General features: G+C 40.4%; 3 protein-coding genes across 4 annotated transcripts in view; 2 read left to right on the forward strand and 1 right to left on the reverse strand.

Moving 5' to 3' along the window:
• Positions 1 to 1,014: 1,014 nt before the first annotated feature.
• LOC131886680 (rabankyrin-5-like) overlaps positions 1,015 to 20,993 on the reverse strand; it is a 26,514-nt gene continuing 6,535 nt past the window's right edge. Inside the window, exons 6-16 of one of the 2 annotated variants that reach the window (XM_059235078.1) lie at positions 8,805 to 8,970; positions 7,994 to 8,168; positions 7,696 to 7,906; positions 6,072 to 6,504; positions 5,886 to 6,006; positions 5,371 to 5,812; positions 4,894 to 5,293; positions 4,608 to 4,829; positions 3,865 to 3,987; positions 3,524 to 3,761; positions 1,015 to 1,372 (exon numbers count right to left, since the gene is read on the reverse strand). In XM_059235078.1, coding sequence (XP_059091061.1) covers positions 1,231 to 1,372; positions 3,524 to 3,761; positions 3,865 to 3,987; positions 4,608 to 4,829; positions 4,894 to 5,293; positions 5,371 to 5,812; positions 5,886 to 6,006; positions 6,072 to 6,504; positions 7,696 to 7,906; positions 7,994 to 8,168; positions 8,805 to 8,970 — 2,673 coding nt within the window. In that variant the 3' untranslated portion in view covers positions 1,015 to 1,230. The remainder of the gene's footprint in view (positions 1,373 to 3,523; positions 3,762 to 3,864; positions 3,988 to 4,607; positions 4,830 to 4,893; positions 5,294 to 5,370; positions 5,813 to 5,885; positions 6,007 to 6,071; positions 6,505 to 7,695; positions 7,907 to 7,993; positions 8,169 to 8,804; positions 8,971 to 20,993) is intronic. The other variant, XM_059235079.1, reaches the window with a different exon arrangement.
• LOC131886681 (uncharacterized) lies at positions 9,399 to 13,227 on the forward strand. Its single transcript, XM_059235081.1, has 3 exons — positions 9,399 to 9,770; positions 10,542 to 10,954; positions 12,506 to 13,227. The coding sequence occupies exons 1-3, from the start codon at positions 9,481 to 9,483 to the stop codon at positions 13,204 to 13,206; spliced, it is 1,404 nt and encodes a 467-aa protein (XP_059091064.1). The 5' UTR covers positions 9,399 to 9,480; the 3' UTR covers positions 13,207 to 13,227.
• LOC131886682 (uncharacterized) lies at positions 14,220 to 19,435 on the forward strand. Its single transcript, XM_059235082.1, has 3 exons — positions 14,220 to 14,576; positions 15,576 to 15,740; positions 18,650 to 19,435. The coding sequence occupies exons 1-3, from the start codon at positions 14,285 to 14,287 to the stop codon at positions 19,075 to 19,077; spliced, it is 885 nt and encodes a 294-aa protein (XP_059091065.1). The 5' UTR covers positions 14,220 to 14,284; the 3' UTR covers positions 19,078 to 19,435.

Consider the following 20,993-nt stretch of genomic DNA (forward strand, 5'->3'; position numbering starts at 1 on the left):
ATTTAAATTACAGCATGTGTTGCTGATTTAACAGCTTAAATGGGCGAACCTGCGGTCAGTCCCGGGGGTGAGGTAATAACTAATAATGTTGGTTATAATGACGAAGCGGGAATATCCCTCAATTGGGACACCCATCATCAGATGGCAGGCCGATCGAGAGAGTTGCCATCTGACTTCGTAACAAACAAAACAAACAAACCCTTGCGTGTCGTTTCTCTGACTAGCTCCACTGACTAATTCTGACGAACCTAATGTGCGATTGCTAATGCAGCCATGACAGCAAAATTGAAATCAAAACTGATATCACCACTATATGGCCGTAACATATCTTAGATTTTTGGTTCAGCTGCCTCTCTCAATATGTAGCTGCTTTAAATTAAAAGACTGCCGTGTATTCCGAAATCAAACCTTATCGGTCGAAAACGCAAGTTCCAAGAGATACGATGGTACTTGTTGACTGTCGTGAATTCGAATCTCGCTGCGCGGAATCTTTTTTTTTCTTCATGGCAGAATTAAGCTCTAATCTTCCACTGTTTTCGAGGCCCTTGCAACCGACAGTTCAGGTTAGGTCAGGTTAGGTTGGGTTAGGTTTTATTTTCTTCTCGAAGGACCAAAATATCAGCCAAATATCAATACCAATAACGGAAGATGTATAACGGCCTTATCACCACTAGGCTTTATAAAATTACGATCGAAGTAAATTCGTGTTTTCCAGCCATAGTTGTGTGTATGGTTGACCCAGAAATTAACAATTCAAATAGTTCAATGTTCAAAATGAGGTAGGAGTGTTATCATTTTCTTCATGGTGCCCACCCTTGATGCTTATTTCAAAGACAATCGGATTCTACAATCCAAATTGTGTCGTCACATTTTTATGAGATCCTAGTGTGAGAGTGACAGTTACAAATTACCTCTGGCGTCTTGAACTGCGACGAATCTTTAATCTTCCTAACTTGCAGTTGTCCAAAAATCTTGATGTCGTTTTCAACCAAGAACAAATCAAAACTTACAATGCAAGGTGATAAAATTGTGTTTCCTGGTTTATTTATGAGATCTCTATCATGCTTTTAACTCATAGTCATATCATATCACTAAAAGCCACGTTGCTCCTTATTTCGGCCAGGATCTCCACTTTGATTAGGATTATAACCTTAAAAAATAAATCAGACAATCTCAAAGTATCCAAGGCATCAGAATCCAGCGGGTTCCAATAACCAGACGTCTTCATCATCATGATCCCACCATTCCAGGTCCAACGGTGAGCACATCTGCGCAAATATCACACACTCGAACCGGCTTGGTAAGGTTGTACTTCAAAATGGGCGTGTCTTTATCGGAGCATTTCGCACAAACCAGGCGACCACAATGGCGGCTAGAATGAAAACCGAAAAAATGGTTACTGGAGATGACATCAAAGTTATTTCCGGTCAACAAGGTCGAAATGTATGGAAGATAACCAGATTGTTCAATTCGTATAGCATGTTTTATACCGTTTTGAACAAAGATGACAACTATTGTTCAACAGAGTAAATTCTTGCGGACAATTTTTTTTTGTCCAAAGTAGCAAAGCATGGAAAATTGCGGAAATGAATATCTATTTGCAATTGGGGTTTTATTTAACGTGCAAGCGTTGATTGAGCCAAGTCCGGCTGGTGAAGTCAGTCAGTCTGCCTTAGAATATTTCGATAGAGAGGGTCATGTCATGTTTCGTTGCCATAGTTTTCTTATTGAGCAAGAGCGGAGAGAAAAATTGAGGAAAAACATTCTCTTTCATGATAGAACTCTAACCTGTGCATCAAGTCTTCTTAGTAATGCCTTTTCAAGTCTTGAGGCAAATATTGTAGCCCATCATGGCATTTTTTATGGCCCCCAAAACCATGAGCAACGAATTTTATTGCTTAATGTGATTTTGGATCAAGCAAAAATTAAATTTCTCGACACATTTCAAAGCTAAATTTTCAAAAAGCTTTACCATGGAATTTACGAACACACTAAGTAATCAAGTGGCATTTACCAGGAATAACAGATCATATTTTAATCTATAATTTAGTGGGAACTAAGTGTGCTCTATATTATAATCAAATCGGTTTTGAAAATTTTTGGCCTTTCAGGTGTATATCTTATTTAGATGTAGAATAAAGCCAAAAAAATGAAGAAGCTAGTTTTAGTAAAGCTTGATGAGGTATTAGAACCACTGTGAGGTTTGAAGTTTTAAACCAACGCAACGTAAGGAAAGGTTCGTGTCTTGTTCCAGATGCCTTTATAACCGCTCGGTCATTCTAGTTCTTTCGAATTTCAATCCTGGATTTAATCGGAATATTTGAAATGTTTCCGATAATTCTTTATCGCTTAGCAAATCGGAACAACGTTATGGAAGTCCAGATACCATTGAAAAATACTTTTCATTTTTGGAATAAAGGATTAAGATTATTGGCGCTTTGATATAAGACATGCTTCAGCTCCCAGTTCGCTTGGGAAGAAAACTGTCATTAACTTGATCATACTTCATCTGGTTTAACAATTTAGAAGTAGTGGCATACATAATACACTGGCATTCAAACTAAAAGCTGCACACGGTACAATTTGAATGATTCAGGTTGTGGCAAACATTTTTAAAGAGTCTACAGGGCGTTTCATATTTGCGACTGCTCATCTAAATGAAGCTACCTCATGAACGACTCCAACTACGTAGAACAACAGTTGGTCAAAACATTATTCATGAATATGTGTATCAAAAGTCTTTGATTTTTGTAGAGCAATTCTGCAATTATCCCTGAAATTAATGCATTATTTCAAGGCCTTCTGTGGCTACTTTTTTTGACGCCTGCGGTCCTAGAACACAGTGCTCAATGAATGCTGAGAAGATTAAGAAAGTGTGTGTTATTTTAGTTATTATGCCTTCTCAGAATTCATTGAGAACTGCGTGCCAGACATCCAAGATGTTGTGACCTTTGGCATTGATCACTTGTTCCCAAGGTGGTCAGGATCAGAAGTCAAAGATGTGCTGATTTCGGAGGAATTGGGGGCCTTTAACTACTTGACATCTGGGCATGGTCAGCCCTAGATTGGTAATCAATGGCAAACGTCAGACAACTTGGAGGTCCTCAAGAACAATATCCTGAATGACTAGCCCACAGTTCTCAAGGAATACGCTGAAAGTTAAACAAGTCTGCGGTACTGTTGTTATAAAATGTCAAAAGAGTAGCCATAGAGGGCCTAGATATGAAGTGATTGTTTCAAAACTACTCGTCAGAAATGTACCATATCTGATTTATATTGTCATGATAATGAATCTATCAACGTGTCAAGTCCTAATGTTCTAGCTGTAGTCGCTAATACATTTGAGTAGCCGAAACTAAAAAAAATAATTTCTTTCACGAAGAAAAATAACAAGATACAAAAAATAAGCTCTACAACACATTAATTATTCAACTAAAAAAAACATTCTCTTATCATGAAGTGAGTCTTCAAACTAAGACCTAAGAGTGGGAAATGTCATGCTTGAACGAAAAATCAACCTTACCAATGATGTCGCCTGGTAGTGATGCCAAATTTGGCATTACATTCTTGACAATAATCGCCTTCGCCCCATTTTGGTTCGGCACTCAAGAAATCGAGTAGCCCATAAAGCAGCTGTTTGGTAGCAACTTCACTATTGAAGATGGAAATTCCTTCGTGGTTCACAGAGCCTAGAACTGCTCCACTTTTCACCAAGGAACGACAAAGGTTACCATTGCCTTTGGAGTAAGCAATGAGTAGAGCTACAAGAAACGATAACACGCCATGCTCATTATGCATACAGGACAATGCTATTGGAAAACTTGCTTTTGAGCCAGAAAGTCATATTCGGATACAGTTACTTACGAGAATTTCCCTCCAGATCCGGTTTGTTGATTGGAAATTGTGGAATGGACTCGAGGAGCAAATCGAAGACACCAGAAGAGTTCTCTTTGCCAAATACTGCTAAGACGTGCAACGGATTCCGACCTAGGGCAAGTTAGAAATGAGCTATGCTTAAAAAAAAAATAGTGCAATTGATTCCTAGTACAAAAATCCGGATTTTGACCAAATGTTTTCTCCTAGCACGGTTTTTTGTTATTGACAAAGGAATGAAAATTCTTGGGCTCGTTTTGAGAATATTTTTCTTCTTTCTTTGAGGCGTTTATAGAGACTGTGAAGTGAGGACAAGGGGGGAAAATGAAGTACAGCACCCAAATTTTGGGTCTTGAGCGGACACAAACCTCACACCCAACCTGCATCGTGCTCCACCAGTCAATTTTCACGAATAGAATGAACAGTGCTACAAGATTCAAAGAAGTCATTTTTGGTGTAGTTCTGACACCGCATTATTACTCTGGTTTAATCTTACAGTTGGGGCTGAATATCAGAATATATTTTGGCTAACAATCCGGTACATTGATTTCATAGATCAACTTCAATCCATGCATTGTGCAGGTTGAGCGAGTTACCTTGACTACACTTTTGCTCCATACAACTAGCTCAGCTATTAGCTTTCTGACTTTACATGGAGAATTGCTGAGGGCTGCTTTGCTATTTTTTCTTATGAGACTGGCTTTTGAAATCATAGGGAGAGATCCAATTATTACCTTTTGAATTGATGGCTTGTGCGTTGATATTCGATTCAGTTAGGAGAACCTTAATAACCTCTAAATGACCCTCTTTAACTGCCAAATGAAGGGCGTTGTTTTCTCGATTGTCAAGGGCATTCACATCCACCCCTTCATTGATCAGAACCCCACAAATCACAGGAAGGTTGTTTTCAGCTGCCACATGGAGACCACTTTGATTGGATGTATTTCTAGCCTCAACTAGAAATCAAAATTCAAAATTGGATCAAGACACTTTTTTCCGACGTTTTATCAATCGCCTTACCTTCAGCTCCGGCTAAGATCAAATTTCGAACAATCATCTCATTGCCTGTTTGAATTGCGAGTAAAAGCGGCGTTAGTAGATTGGCGTCTTGGGTCCGAGAATTGACGTTCACATGAATAGACAAGAGGAACAAGACACTCTCCAGATCATTTTTCATGATTGCAGTGTGAAGGAAGTTCCTTCCACGATTGTCATATTGTTCGGCTGCTTGGGGGTGTATAGCTAGAATGCTTTGAGCTGCCATATTGTTCCTAAAAGTCATAGCTGTAGCAAATGGGGAAAGACCTGACTTATCCCTGGTTGTAAGGTCAAGCGTCCGACCATTGGATAACAAAAGGTTGATGATGGGATGGTGAGAATTTTCTATGGCAATATGCAATGGGGTCTTGCCTTCAACATCCTAAAACCGACGATGTTTCGTGACAATAATTTATGGCATTATTCATTCTAAAAAGGTTTCGTGACTAAATGACATACCCTGTAGTTAATGTTGGCCCCATGTTCCAATAGAACTTGGACCGTTTTTTCCAGACCCCACTGACAACACAGATGCAATGGGGTCATCAGGTCATGGGCTTCCTCCCCACCCTTTCCATTCGGTCCCTCTTTGCGGGGACTGTTCAGATCGCAGCCAGCCCGAATCAAAAAGCAAGCAATATCTTCAAGATTTTCGTCAATTGCCTTATGAAGCAAAGTTTGAAGACAATGATCTGGTCCTAGTGACCAGGCATCGGTGTCCACTCCGTGTTGAACTAGAATTTGGGCGGTGTCCAAATCTTCGGTTAGCGCCAGCCACAATGGAACTTCAGCAGATGCACTGGAAACTGACAAATTGGCCCCTTTTCGGCACAAACATTCCACAACTGAGGGCAGATGTTTCTTGATGGCTAACTCAATGGGAGACTCTCCATTCATTGTCCTTAAATTAGTAAAGGATATAAGTGGAAAGGTACATTGAAACTTTTTCTTGTCCAACTTTGGGATTCGCATACTTTAAATCAATATCGGCTCCGTGATTGAGCAAGAATATGGCTCCCTCCGAATCTCCTTGCGAAATAGCGTTGTGTAGCAAGGTCAAACCTTTGTTACTCATAACATTCACGCTGGCTCCACCTTGAACAATACAAATGTACAAATCACTTTAGCAAATGGTCACCCTAGACACAACCAAGCACCACCTTTTAACAAATCCATCGCAATATCATGTAAGCCTTGATTCAATGCCAAGCTCAGAGGAGTTTGGTCTTCCGAGTTTTTCAAATCCAGATTGGGGCGCTTCTCTATCGAATCACCCTCCATATGTGTATACTTTTGAATAATTGCCTGGATCACCCCAATCTTCCGGTTCAAAATACCCAGATGCAATGGAGTTTGTCGGTAGATGGCGTTCTCTTCGCTCATTATTGTTTGGGCATTAGCATTAGCCCCCAGATCTAATAATTGTCGAGTCATCGACTCCAAACCCCATTGAGCGGACAAATGAAGTGGAGTCTCTCCTTTGGCATTAGCTCGTCGGAAATCGCAACTGTGTTCCAGAAGAAGAAGGCCAGATCTTTCCAGTTTATTGAACGCACAGAAATGAAGGAGAGAGTTACCCAGCTTATCGCAAACCTGAAAGAATGAAAGAAAGTAATCAGCGAAGAGGTTGAGCCCTCCAATTTGAGGAAAAGCCGGGTAACCTGGGTTGCAAAATTGAATGAAGAGAGAGGTTTCCAAGATTGGAGGCTTTTGAAGAAAACACGTACTTGATCAAACGTAATGTATGTCATGCTCAAAAAGAGGAAAAAGTATATGGATGGCAAAGGCGGTTAGATTCTTGTTACGATACGATATTAGTTTGGTTCGACAACTCAGTTCCAAGTCTCTTGAAACTCATATGGGGACTCTTGTGAAGTCCTCTTCTTGACATTTAGAACTTCTTCCTTCTAACAGAAATCGGAGTGAAGAAGCAATCTTAATTTCGAAATAACATGAGAAAAAACAAGTCTCATGTCGAGTCACTTCGAAGGTTTTAAAGTGGGTTTCATGTTTCATTGATGTACTTGTACTTGGTAGATTTGTACTTTAATACAAACAATACAGTTCTATGAATTGTCATATTTCCCAGGTTCCCAAACAAACTGGATTTAGTGTTGAATAATCTGACGGAGTCTTGGGTGTTTTTGAAGTTGGTACGTGTGTAGATCTTTGAAAGACTCTTGCAATTTCATAATTACCTCCTAAAGACTTAAGGGTTGGTCTCTGTTTTTGGAAAAAGGAGACAAATCCTTGGTATCCTGCTTTTTATTAATAGATAAAAATAGAACATTGCCAAACCACGTCTATTCTGATGGGTTTTTCCCCACTAAAAAAGCCATTGTGACTTTGAAAAACGCAATAAAAAAAGTCACCATTACTTTAGACAGAACTAGTTGCGACGACGAGCTTATCGGCAAAACATGCTAAAAAGTGTGCTGCTTTGTCGTCCTATAGAAAAAAAATGCTTAGAAATTCATTTTGTATGTTTCTTTGCCACCCCAGTAACCGAAACATTCTTCAATGCACTAAATGATATAAGCTCTCTCTCGAGAAAATTTCTTGGGAAAACATCCAAATTACTAGATGTTTGAAGGTCGTTCGTCGTTTGATATGCAAATTTCCTTGGAAATAACTCTTGAGATCAAACTCCACTCCCGTTGTCTCTCAGGACGTTGATTGTTTCATGTTTAAATTCTTTCTCATTGTCTAACAAAACGTTCCTCATGAAGCTTAACAATCCAAGGAACCCAATCCAAGGAAGCTGGCAAGACTTTCGTCACTCACGGTAGACACAGAGGCTCCTGCAGCGATCAGCTTTTCCGGGAGATTAGTCCCTTTCCCATTGGATCCAGTGGTCTGATCCTCCAAAGCCTTCAATGCGTACCAAAGGGGAGGAAATCCAGCCGAGGATTTGATTTCCGTGGAAGCGCCGTGCTCCAAAAGCACATCAATGAATTCTCCGTTCCCACGTTGGATGGCCAAATGCAACGGAGTGCTGATAATAAAAGTTTAGCGTTAGTTAGTTAGCTAGCTAGCCATTGGAACATACATTTAGATGGTTTGAAATGGATTTGGGCCTCACAAGTTCTCGCTATTTTGAGCGTTCACATTGGCCCCTTTGGCGATGACCTTCACCGCCATTGGTGAAAGGCCTGGATAATCAGCCAACAAATGAAGGGCCGTGTTCTTTTCTTGGGGCGTGAAGGCATTGACATTCACGTTATTGTCTAACAAGAACTCCAGAGCAAAGACATCATCTGGAAATAAATGGAAACCAATCATAACTAAGTCTAGTCTCTCAGTCTCTAGTAAGCTCTTTCTCCTCATTCGTCTGTTCCAATTCTATCTCCCATGATTGACAGAATGTCAAGGAGGATGTGGAGGGCATTTATTTTCCCACGTCCAATTGAATGATTGCTTGCCATACATAACATGTATAAGCAATATCTAAATGAGCAAACGCTGCTATGAAAGGTTAAAGTAATTGAACCTCTTGGGGGCCCTGTGCTCTGTTCCTCATATTGAACAAGGATCAGTTCCGAGTTGTTAATGAGCCATTGGCGTACAGTTATCTCTCTGTTGATCTCATGCAGAATGCACACCAATGTTCCTCCAAAATGGTTCTTGGACTACGGAATTCTATGAGAAGCACTCAACATGTGTCCACAACCAAGCCCTTGCGAGTCTGGCTTTCTCTCGAAAGCGCAGCTTTCATTCATTGTGCGAGGGTGATGGTTAAATCCCTTCTCTTTTTCTTCTTCATCTGGGCACGAAAATGAAGAACAAAAACGTGATTCGTCCTTGTTATGTGCCAGAGCCATTATTATTTATCTTTCGGACACCATTTGGATAGTAATGGCCCTAGGGCACAAACAAAAGCCTTTCAGTCTCACCCCTGTCAATCGCAAGATGGATCAAGTTCCATCCATTCCCATTGGATTGATCCACATTGGCCCGATGGTCGATGAGTGTGGATGCGATACCCGATTGTTTCGTGGACAACGCGATATCCAAAGGCAGCTTATCCTCTTCATCTGGACGGTTTACAAAAGATGAGAGCTGCAACAACAAGGAGTAAGAAAATATTCCTGGAAAGTCGCTCAAACGCCTCTCTTATGCCCTTTATGAGGCTTAGTATTAATGGCATCTACTGAATGTTGTAATATTGACAAGGGCCTGTCAGGTCCACCTGTTGTGTGACTGTACTATACTGGCCATCTGAATCGTTCAAACAATAAGATCTGACACAATGGGGCGCGTGTGGACTTATCATGCCAATCTTGAGAGCTGACAACCTTAGTCAGAAGTACCTTAGACCTTGATATACCAATCAATTTGTGTCGTCACTCAAGGGAGACCCAATCTCAGATTCTGTGATCCGCTTGAAGACTTTTCTCTCAGAGTTCTCCTAAGGAGTCGTCTCCAAATCTAAGAGCGCGGAGAGCCGAAGGCCAAGCAAAGTCCCCCCCCGAAAAGTAAGTGAGGGAGCAAAAAACAGAGAGAGAAAAGAGAGGAGAGAAAAGGAAGAAGAAAGAAACCTAGTACCGCGTGCACCCAGTCAGTGTGAACATGGGTGTGATCGCCTCCAGAGTTCAGTCTTCAGGCGTCAACCAACATCATCAGAGGCTATCCGACAACTCAATGTCCAACCCAATGGTCGTGAAAGGTAGCATGAGCGGGAAAGGTCGAACCTTTCAAGACGTGCCCACAGTGATCTATCCCGATTTGGAGGATGATCATAGCAGTGAAATGAGTGTGGAGACCACGTCTCTCTTTACGCAAACTTCAGGCTCATCCGTGAATAACAATACAGCAAGTCCTGCCTTCTCGAACAACCTTGGCCTTGATAACGGAACATGGTAAGTGGCAAGCGAAAAGTGCCTAAAAGTACCAATAATGACTCGGGATTCAAGAGTACATGCGTTGTTCTCTTGCTGGCAAGAAGTGATGTTTTTTAAAGTTTACATTGCCGTCGAGTAACGAGCACAAATGACTCAGTTGGATGTCGTGTTCTCTGAACTAATTAGACCTTACAATTGGTGCTTCATCAAGCCGTCATAACTTTTTCCAACGAACTTGGGAGATTGTCCCCGGTTGCAGACCAAGGGCAATTAGGTTCATCAGGAACGTCGCTTTCCCATGGCAGAGGTCAAGTTACTTCGAGTTTAGCTTTATAGTTCAACTCAAATTAATTGCTTGTAAGGCATGGCCCTAATTCGAGTGAACAGGATGGTGAGACCATTGTTATGCCTTCTTTAGGTGAGTGACAGTCAGATTAGAAAGTTGCTTTTGCCATTTGAGGGCAATTCAAGGCCAAGGTCTCAATTTCAGTGTTCTTTAGGCAATGCTTTGAATCTAATGAATTGGCACTGAGGAACCAATGCCATTGTTCTTGATATTCTTTACCAAAAAACACGTTAAGGATGGCTCTTAAAAGCGGTCATTTTTTTGTTGTTCAGCATGCTTCTTGCCACAATAGGACTTTACTCTCATTATAACATCCCAATTACCTCAAAGCCTGACTGGGAAGAACCATTGTGGAACAAAATTAGCATACGCAGCTTTTGCCGAGCATGACTTCAAAGGGACGTCAGAATGGCTGATGATTCTCCATCATTTCCCCATTTCAGCAGTGTTTCTCACTCAAAGGAAGGGCAGGTATTCCCCTTAGCCCGGTCAGAGTCTGGACACCTAAAAGTGGTGTCTAAAAGCTCGAGCTCGAAACCTGGACATCGAAGATCAACCACATCGTCCACTTCTCCCCAACGACGACACCGGCGACACCGGCGAAGGTCAGCCAAGGTCACTGGTTCGATTTCTGGGTCGCCTTCGTCCTCCGCATCGTCCACATCTGACGAAGCAGATCTTACTGCCAATGGACGTTCTCAAGGGGTCGAGAAGTCTCCTGGGAGTCTTAATAGCGGCTTGAGCGAGGAAATGAAGACAGCAGGGCCTCAAAGGCTCTCACGGCCTCGGAGGAGTGCGAAACGCTCGAAAAGTCAACGCAACAGGCTCCAAGCCAATGCCAACACCGTTAATGAAGGTACAGAAGGATTCGTGGTCTTTGTGATAGTTAATCACACACCATTTATTTTCATCACATATGAGAGGGAAATTCCCGTTGTCTGGTAGTTGGACAAATGATGGCTTCGACGCGTTTTGTGTTGATTTACTTAGCGGGTTGTCGTCTAAGCTTCACTGTTGTATTATGGTTGTGAGAACATCCCCACAGAAACCCTTGAAGGTCAGTCATGTGGTCACTCATCAGGATAATTTGTTCATAGTTTAAAATCTTGTCTTAAAGAACGGACACTAGACGACATTTTCACGATGACTCAAAACATTGGCTACCATTACATTCAGTCACAATGTTTTTTTTTTAAACAGAGTCTAATATCCATTGGACTTACAACCCACTGTAAAAGAAATCAAGCCCATTTCTTAGCTTTGGAAAAAGGACTTTACTTTAGAGGTAAGCATACACATGACTGGCATTTTTTTATCACAAGCATATTTTTTGCGAGGTAGTTCTGATCATAATTTCTACTGTAGACATAATCCTGATGTGTTCATTTGAAATTTGGTTATTCCCTGAAAGATTTTGTAACCATTCGACATATTATCACAAAGCAAAGATTATGCTTAGAAAGTAAGCAATACAGGCTGGATTTTAAAACGATGGCCGACAGCTGAGAGGTCTTAACTTTTTCCCATTGTACAGGGTAGATGGCGCAGTCATCCATCTCATGCTCAGTTAAGCACAAGATACATATTTCTTTAAACCGTTTTTTCAGGACATTTGAGCCGAGATATGTAGTGAGATATCCTCACCAGTTTAGAAAACAAGTACTCTGTGCACAGTAAAAAGATAATTTCCTGGCCTGCCAAATCCAGCCAACAACTGTTCTATTGTCCGACTAACCTTGCAAACCCGAGACAGTTCCAAAAATAAGTCAAGATCAAAGGATAGCTTTAAAAACTTATTTCCTCCCGCTTGATGAGTTTCCTCCTCAGGGTTTCGACAACCTTTTGAACTCTTGGAGACAAAAGCTCGGACAAAGGGCAAACCGGTACTGGATTAGACGACAAAAGCAATTTACAGCTACCAAAACGAAAAAAAAAAACAAATTTGATTTACAACACTGGCTCAGAATAACATAAATTGAGGGTTAAGAGTTGAACTAAAGAAAGACTACCGTTTCTTATAGGGAAACTCAATTGGAAAAAGAGAACCTTGTTGCTAAGATGCATTATTATTGTCAACATATCACCCATCACCATTATAGTCGGGGGCTTGATAAAATTGTACTTCCTTCTCCATTTCTTATAGGCCTAGGATCTTTTCGTCCTCTGGCTTCCCTTCTTATCTTGCTCTTTGAACTTCGTCAAACAAAAAGCCAACTTTTTTGTATGGTCCTTTTCGCTAATTCTTAGCTCTCTGAACATTGACGCTCAAGCTCACGTTATTAGGTATCCAAATTTTGTCAAGATCCCAATTAAAGAATTTCAAAGGAAAGGCAAGGTTTTAGGTTGTTAGGGAGCTCAAATCAATGGCTGGATCCCATCTTGACAATCCCATTTGTTTTGGTTTTAGCCTGGCTTTCACATCCCAGTATGTTCCATGGGTCCAACAACATGCCTCGCGTAGCGAGTACTGGATGCATCATGGACTTGGCCAATCTTCAAATACAAGATGGCTTCCATCCAGCCATTCCGTCACCGGCTTTAACACCCACTGGTCGAGCCTCGAAGCTAAAGCCGTTGCCAATCACGGGCAAAGGTGGCAAAATCTTCGACCATCCCGCCATTGTCCTTCCACAAGATATCGAAGGTCGCGAGCTCCGTGAATTCGGATCCGGTTGTCGAAAACGCCGAAGACCCAAACTACAACGACAGCTCAGTCTGATTGACTTGGAATACGAGATTGAAGAGTTTAGCATTCATGGTTCACTCCGGAATTCGACGGACAATCGGAGTAGTCGATCGCCGTTACATCATCGTAGTGATCAGAACCTTCGGGCTGCTGCTAAAACGACAAAGACGGTGGCGATCCCGAGCTCGCAAGGCAGCGTAGACATCGATGATCAAACGCGATTCAATTTTACGAGCAATGCCATTGAGAAATTCTCAGAAATTGGCCAGATTCAAGCCTCTCAGACTCTTCAACATGGTCGGATTGTTTCAAAAAAGCATACATCTTCCTCATCTTCGATTGTGTTGCCAGGCTTTTGTCGGAAGTACAGAACGAGTTTTAGTAACACGGTTAAAGAATTCTGTCAACAAAGTAAACCGTAATAAATGACAATGATTCCACGCCCAGGCCGAACAAATGATTTTTTTTCCTGTAGGTAAACGATGGAAACACCCAACTAATATGAAGTCAGGGGAATAACATCTACGTCTAACAATTACAAATCCAATCAAATATCTGCCAATTTTTGTTATAAATATCCTCCAAGTCGTGTTAAACCTAATAATCGCGTTTTGAGGTCAGAAAAAAATAGAAATAAGCTTAGCATCTCGTTGCTTCAACTTCATCAATTCTTTTTTACATAGAAAGGATTCTGACAAATCATGTAATCGCCGATTTGATTAAAGCAAAGGGTCAATATTTTGAATTTTTTGTCTCACTTATACCATTGATGTCTTTGGCCTAAAAAGTGTTTTCAACAACTGTAAGACCATTTGTAAAACAAGTAGAGAAGCCTAGTATGAACCACTCTTTATCTTCACACAACCTGTAAAATCATACACATACAAAGAATTTAGAAAATGACATTGAAGATAGAACTACAAAAATACGAGAAGAAACCACATGGAAATAACTTTTTTGATTGAAAGAACGTAATCTGCAAATAATTTTCGTTGCTTTGTTATTCCGCCGCTCGCCATCACAAGTTACGTAAGTAAAACAAACTCATACATCAACATCATACGCCTAGACAAACAAAAAAGTTCCGAAGGTTGGTCTAGTCAAGGAATACTTGGTCTGGCAAAACGACTCTCATCGCCATAAAATGAATAGCTTTGTTTCTTTACACAAAATGCCAGCCATTTATTCCTTTCTCTCTTCAAATTCATTCTCTTGCAGATACCGGGTTCTAGTCTGCATTGGGGAAATCTTCAATCGGGCTTGAGCTCAACTGTAAATAACACATGGAGGGAGCGGGGGGAGGTCGACAAAAGTACCGGAAAGGTAGGCAACCCGTGAGCTCCAGCTTCCAGGAACTACCTGATAATAATAGCTAATATCGGTGGTGAAGATCGGAGACATTGGAGAAAAATTCATCGACATCATCTTGGCCTCGCACTATGACTATCGTCAATTGTGAGACGGATAACGATTTATCATCTAGTATTCGGCAAACGATCTATGCTTCAAGACAGGAGCGGGGCCGGAAAGTCTAGCAAGTACATGAAGGTACTAAAGGCGAGAACAAGAATGGAAACCGCTACACACGCACCCATCAAAAAGTTTCTTCCGTTTGATAGGGCACTCACAAACTGTGAGACTAGGTTCACTTGTTCGTTCATTCACTCGTCTCAGATTGAGCCCTGGCTGTGCTTAAAATATGACCGAAGCACCTTGGATCAGATCATGAAATACCGACTAGTGGTTCTAGTGCTCACCTTATTTATTTGTGATATTTTCAACTTTGGAAAAGGTAAGCAAACAAGAGACAAGAGGGACGTACGTGTTCCATGGCATTTCAGTGCTCTTTTTAGCGGTTATTGTGGCATAGAGTGGTAAGAGTGGATGTTTGGGTTTCCAGTATGTTTTTTTTTGCTTCAGGTAATACACTTCTAGCGATTGAAAGGATAGAAAGAACATCCCTTCCTATTTCAAAATACCCGAAGATTTGTCCTTCAATACAACTTAAATGTCATTGCAGGGATCGGAAGAAGATGGACTCGTTGAAAATTGGACAAAGGGATCGGTTTTGGAGATGGCTAATATATCAATATTTCATCTCTTGATAAAACTTTTTGAGCACATAATGTAAGGTTGAATGCGTGTGATATTTGGGAGAAATCTCAATCGAAGGGTTTACTAGAGATAAGTTGTAGAACCGGATGCGCAGCACAGAACCTTTTGAAAACTTTCAGCTCAAGGATGATCTTGACAACCTCGGCCCCAAAGGCAACGGATCTTGCATCGTGAAAAAGTATAAGAGGTGGTGACCAATTACTAATACAAGGCTTAGCTAAGTGAACACAATACAGACGATGTTTTCATAATAAGCATACAGTATGTCGGCAAACCGTTATTTGTTCGATGAATGTCTATTTACAAGTAACATATTTTGTGTACACTGTACAACAAAGCAAGCAGACGGAACCAATCTTATTCGTTGATGGATTCAAAACCATGTACCAAAAATATAATTCATATTTTTATGTCCTTCTTTCTAAGCCATTAAAAATTTGCATTGGTAGCAAGTGAAACCTGACTATGAAATGATTGGCCCATGAGTAGCTTCCGTGATTCTGCAGATCTAGTTTGCAACAAGTTGGGACCGACCACGACCATAATTTAGTGCAAATAACACTTTTATCCAACCTATCCAACTATTGAAAGGACCTTCTTCAGAGCAATGACGAAGTTTGATGATGCGTCTACTTCACCGGAGATCACAAGTTCAAACTCAAAATTATGTTTCCAGTTGTGGCTGTGAAATGTTTCTTCTGTTCCGTGCGTCCCCCCTCCAAGAGAAGTGGCCAACCTGAACGCTTGTGCTCCCATTTTGACGAAGGTCCAAACTTTGAGATCGATTGCCCTCTCTCCACATTGTGCCAAACGCGAACATTTACGCTTCAAACCCACTCAGGTATGATTCGATGAAACTAGAACTAGAGACTCAACTATCCGTTTAAAGGGGTCTGAAAGATCGGTTATTTCAGTTGTTTTAGGTTGTGATCTATTTTGGCGTTTTTATAAATTTTCTTCTCTATTACATTCATTACCTGTAGAAATTTATATTTATTGCTAGAATGATTTCAATATCAGTGTAGCTAACAGAAGTCGTATTGATCCGATGAAATTCTGTGCCATTGTGTCTCTGCTCAAGATCTGAACCGCCTAAAATGCCACCGTTTACTACTTGTTCAATTTTGGCATCAACAGATGGTGGCTTCAGTTTTCAATTCTTTATTCAGTTCAGTTGTGATTTAGAAATACTTCCCCTGAACAAATAAATAATTTCTCGCCTTTTCAACTGTTTTCCTCCAACAGTCAAGGAACTGCGATTAAAAAGTTGATTCTGCTTCTAAAAATGATAACCAAATCCGGAAAGGACCAATATAATGGTACCACTACTCTCTTAAGTAAGCATTTGTCCTAGGAAAACCTTTCAATGTATTTTATTTTGGAAGGAGACGTGACGTAGTGGTTAAAACAGTTTCCTGGCAGCAATAGAGAGAGGTCATTTGTTCGATTCTCTTCCCCGATCTTTTGTGAGGAAACTTTCAGTCTCTTAATCACACCCATAGATGAAGAACCAACTTACTACGGACACGACACTTCCCATTGGAATTGTATAAGGAAGATACGATGGCTGGCTTAGCTGACCAGGCGAGGCTCAAAAATCTGACTCTAGCTCACCAAACTCAAATAAAAAAAAATGTTTTATACATTCACGGCAGTACTGTACTTTATATTGATTAACATATCATACATAGATTGTACTAAGAGCGCTTCCATTCGCGTTTCCATGGAAACCTTTCCTTTGAGTGACCGTTAACAAGGAAATCCCCACAAAATTGAGCAAGGCCAAGCAAGACCTTGAAAAAGGCAAACAACTGTCACCCTTAAAATCTAGTCTTCATTGAGAGTGGAAAATACTAGCTTGGCTTCGGGTTGAAAAGATTGACGTGAAAGCTCCTTGTGTTGATGGAACCTTCTTCGAGAAAGGTGTTTATGCGGAGCGCAAGAACAATCCATAACATCATGTGAAAGATCTGGTTCAAAGGTATACTTTCCAGCAAGATAGTATGTACTCAATACACTTCATGAAGCGTGAAAAGAAGATATTATTTATGGTGCCTAAACTGACAGACTGACAGTTCCAGAGCAATTTGAAGCAAAGCTACTATTCGGTCTTTTCAGCTACCAAAAGCATGTTCCTAGTTTTCCCAACTTTACCAAGCAAGATGCAAAGAGACAGGCGAGTAAGATAAAGACCGAACATTTTAGACACATTAATGGGAATTTAGAGCTTTTCGGCATCAAGCAAGGCGGCAAGTGAGTACTTCCTTTTCAAAATGTGCTCAAAGAACTCGGAAGTCATGGTTTACACTTTTGACGATAACGAATCGAGACCGCCTTCAATTTCATTAAATGGTCCTAAAGGACGGAACATTTTGGTGCTTTTCGAACTCTATTCAAGGTTCAATTCCGAGGCAATTTGACCAAACCTTGTCGACTCGACTAAGAAAAAGAAAGAGTAAGAGATCAAGGGTCGAGCCGAATCAGAATTTGTCCATTTTCTTTTCAATGTAAAGCGTTACTTTTAACGTGAAAAGCTAAGATATTCTGAGATGACCGTTCGTAAGTCCTTTTGATTGTGGGGCTTTAATTCAAGTAGTACGAGGGGCTTTCAAACCCAAAATAGATTTGCACAATTTCTTTTATTGTATCTTTAACACCTTATGTTGCTAATAGTGAAATATTTGCGGCAGGATGTTTTTGGTTCATGACCATCATTAGGCTATTTTCATTTTGTCCATGAATGTTGACGGCACCTGGGCCAACTAAATCTTGACTTTGTATTCCAAGAAATGGATACCAAAAAGCTCCTGGACTCTGCCTTTGTTGAAAATGGCACGAAGATTTAAACACTAGATTGACGGGTAGGCAGTTAGGCCTTGTCTAACACTTCTTCGATGTATTTGGCTTGGCTGATATTAAGAAAACACATTTTGATTTTGATAGCACCTCGTACTTATTATCTAAAGCGTGGTACCTTCAGAAGCTTAACGATCCAAGGAACCGTCAATTTTCTTCTGAAAGCCCTAATCAAAACCCAAGGGGAACAAAATCCTTCTCAGCAGTAAATTTTCGAAAAGATAAATCAAGAAGGAAGAAATACATGGAGATCATTGTTCGGGTGTTTAGCTACCCAATGTCATTACATCGGATAGCGATCATTTAAATAAGAGTCGAACGAACTCACAAATTTCAGCACGATTGGGCCCTTGGTTGACGGGTATTGAATCTTGGTAATGTCTTTGAACTAACGCGAGCCATTCCAAGGGAAATTGGCACTTCATTCGTCCTCCGTAAATCGTAACAATGACTGTTGTATGTCTTTGATTGCCCTCAGTTCTACAAAAAAATCCTTCAGTCGTTTTGAAGCCCAGGCTTCAAATTACCCTGCGCAAAGCTGGTCACAAAATGAGCTAATTGACTTCGTTAGAAACCGGAAATAAAGCTTTGGCAGGGAGTCTCAGCAACCATATTTTCCGTCATCCTTGGATCATTCCAATTGCTTAAATTGGTTCCGACGAATCAACCATGCAATGTCAATTAATTGGCTTGGAAGGAAAACAAGAGATGGGCGGGCATCAAAGCTCTTCAGCTCAATCGATAGATATGAATGCATCTTAAACCACAGTTCAAATGAACGAACCCTTTTGATCGTAAAGGTGAACAAACGAACGAAATAGCTCCAAGCAAGGATCTGAAGGGAATTCCCACCACAAAGTTTCAATCCCTCGTTCTCCGGGTTCCTCATTTCAGGATCCATTTCTATCACCACTCGCGGTTGCGCTCAACAGGATTATGCCTACCAATCCTACTCTAAGGCCGAAGGCTGGACGACCGTTCAAAAAATCAACGAGACCGTCTACTCCGAAGGCTGTTCCTATGTCACGCCTGAGTTGAGGCTCCGCAGACACAAAACCAAGTATTGCTTTTGCCCAGGAGATTTGTGCAACAAAGGCCACCACCACTACGACACTAACATCACCACCAACAACACTAGTAGCAGTCTGAGCGTGGAACATCGCTGGAAGGCCATCTCTCTTCCGCTCGAAGCCCTTGGAACAGATGGAGCCAATGGAACTGTCAGACCAGAAATGAATTCTGGCATGTCATCTATTTTGACGATTGTTACAATGGCGCTTGTTACACCACAAACCAGCCTGCTTTCTTTGTTGTCATTTTAGAAAGAGCAAGGGCAAATAGTATATGGTATGCTTGAGGATGTCATTACATGAATGACGATACTTGCCGTGTTCATAATTGGGGGTGTGTTTTCGCTTTGACTTCTTTTACGATCAAAAGACTTATTGAGCACATTGCAACAAGTTTAAAGAGCAAAAAAGGACTGCGACAAATTGTGGGGTGTCCAACTGAAACTAACCACGGCGTTCCCAAACTGCGGATGGATTTATAGATTGACCAAAAGCTATCACGATGGCCATCTTTAAGTTATCTCTTATGCAACAACAGAGAGAATCTAACCGGGGACCTCTCTCATGAACGAAATCGCGCTACCTACTACGCCACATCTTCTATTTATAACGTTTGGTCCCAAAATAAATCAGTAGATTGGCAAACTTTTTTATTCCCTGTATTATGTATACAGTATAGGTATTACGGAGGTCCCAACTCTACATTAATAAGTCAAACTTTGAACTAGTTAAGCCATTAATATAGCGGGACATACGTGGACTGTCTACAAAAGGTATGTATGGCATGGGAGTTTAAATAATAACCTTAAAAACATGAATCAACTTAAGGTCATTATCATTCTCAATTCCCACGCTCATTCATCCTCATAAATTCAAAGTAAAAGGTGTTTTCAGAGCCAAACTGCATTGGGTAAAAACATTATTCAACGCCAATAACCGTGGTTCCAGCCATGCACTTTCTGCTATTAATCTTTATGTGAATAAATTCTTAAGTTTTAGTCCATAAGCATAACAATCTCGTTCTGAACACTTTAAGTTTCAAGTTTTGAGGAACTTCCGATCATTATCAGTTGTATGAAATGAACAGTTCACACCAGGTCAAATAGAATAATTAATAACGTTTATTGCGACTCTTGGACATGTCAGATTGAAAACTGTTTGTAAATATTTGTATAAACAACATATACAAAGCATTCTCAAAACAAATGGCGGAGGCTGCCTAAAAAGACGACTCTAGTGACTCTGTGGCTTAGGGAAAATGAAAATTGCTCAATTATGCTCAGCCTTAACAGAAATTGAATCTCCTAAAATCTCTTGACAATGAGATAATTCTACTAACGCAGCAAAAACTTGTCTTGTAACCCAATTTTAACAAAAATCGTAAAGCAACTGCAATTTGATTTTGAAAGCACCTTGTAGCTAGAGACCCTGGTCAGGGACGCGCGAGGTTTGACAAGTGGCTCCATTTCAAAAAAGTAAGCGATCAGATGAACTATAAAGTTTCCAAACAGATTTTGAATTGATGAGCTGTATAAGAAAGAGTACTGTCATGTCAAGCACCATTGAATATTTTCTTCAAGGACGCTGTGAAATTTTACTCAAAGACAAGCTGATTCATGGATATGGTATTTTAGATTATTAAGAATAGTTTTGTTACTTTCTAAATACTTTCTGAACCCATTTTTCAATAAGATTAGATTGCTAACATATTTCATTCCATTATTCAAATTAACATTATGGCATGTGAACTTCCTGAGTCTCTCAAGAAACAAGTGCCTTTTAGACTGAACAATGTAATTTGTTAAAATTGTTGTACTCTGTCTTTTAAAGTGCATTACTCCAAAATGACACTGGCAGCATGCAAGAAATCAGACTCTTTAGAGTCCTTGAATAAACCAACATATTTTGTTTTGCAGATCAGGAAATACTACTTTTAGGCAAAAACATAAATTTGTAAGGATTTTATAATGGAGTTTTATTTTGATATTATTTCATAACTAATGGATATTAGTTCAGATATTGCAATTCCTGGACCAAACTTTCAAGNCTCAATTTGTTTTTGAAGAACCGGTCTCAGCAACCGGAAGCAGACCGGTCACTGCAAACCTCCCGACTTTCTGCTCGACACGAAAAAACACCTTTTATATATAATGTAGACTATGCAATTT

Source organism: Tigriopus californicus, chromosome 9 (genome assembly GCF_007210705.1).
Source record: "Tigriopus californicus strain San Diego chromosome 9, Tcal_SD_v2.1, whole genome shotgun sequence".
Taxonomy (NCBI): Eukaryota; Metazoa; Arthropoda; class Copepoda; order Harpacticoida; family Harpacticidae; genus Tigriopus; species Tigriopus californicus.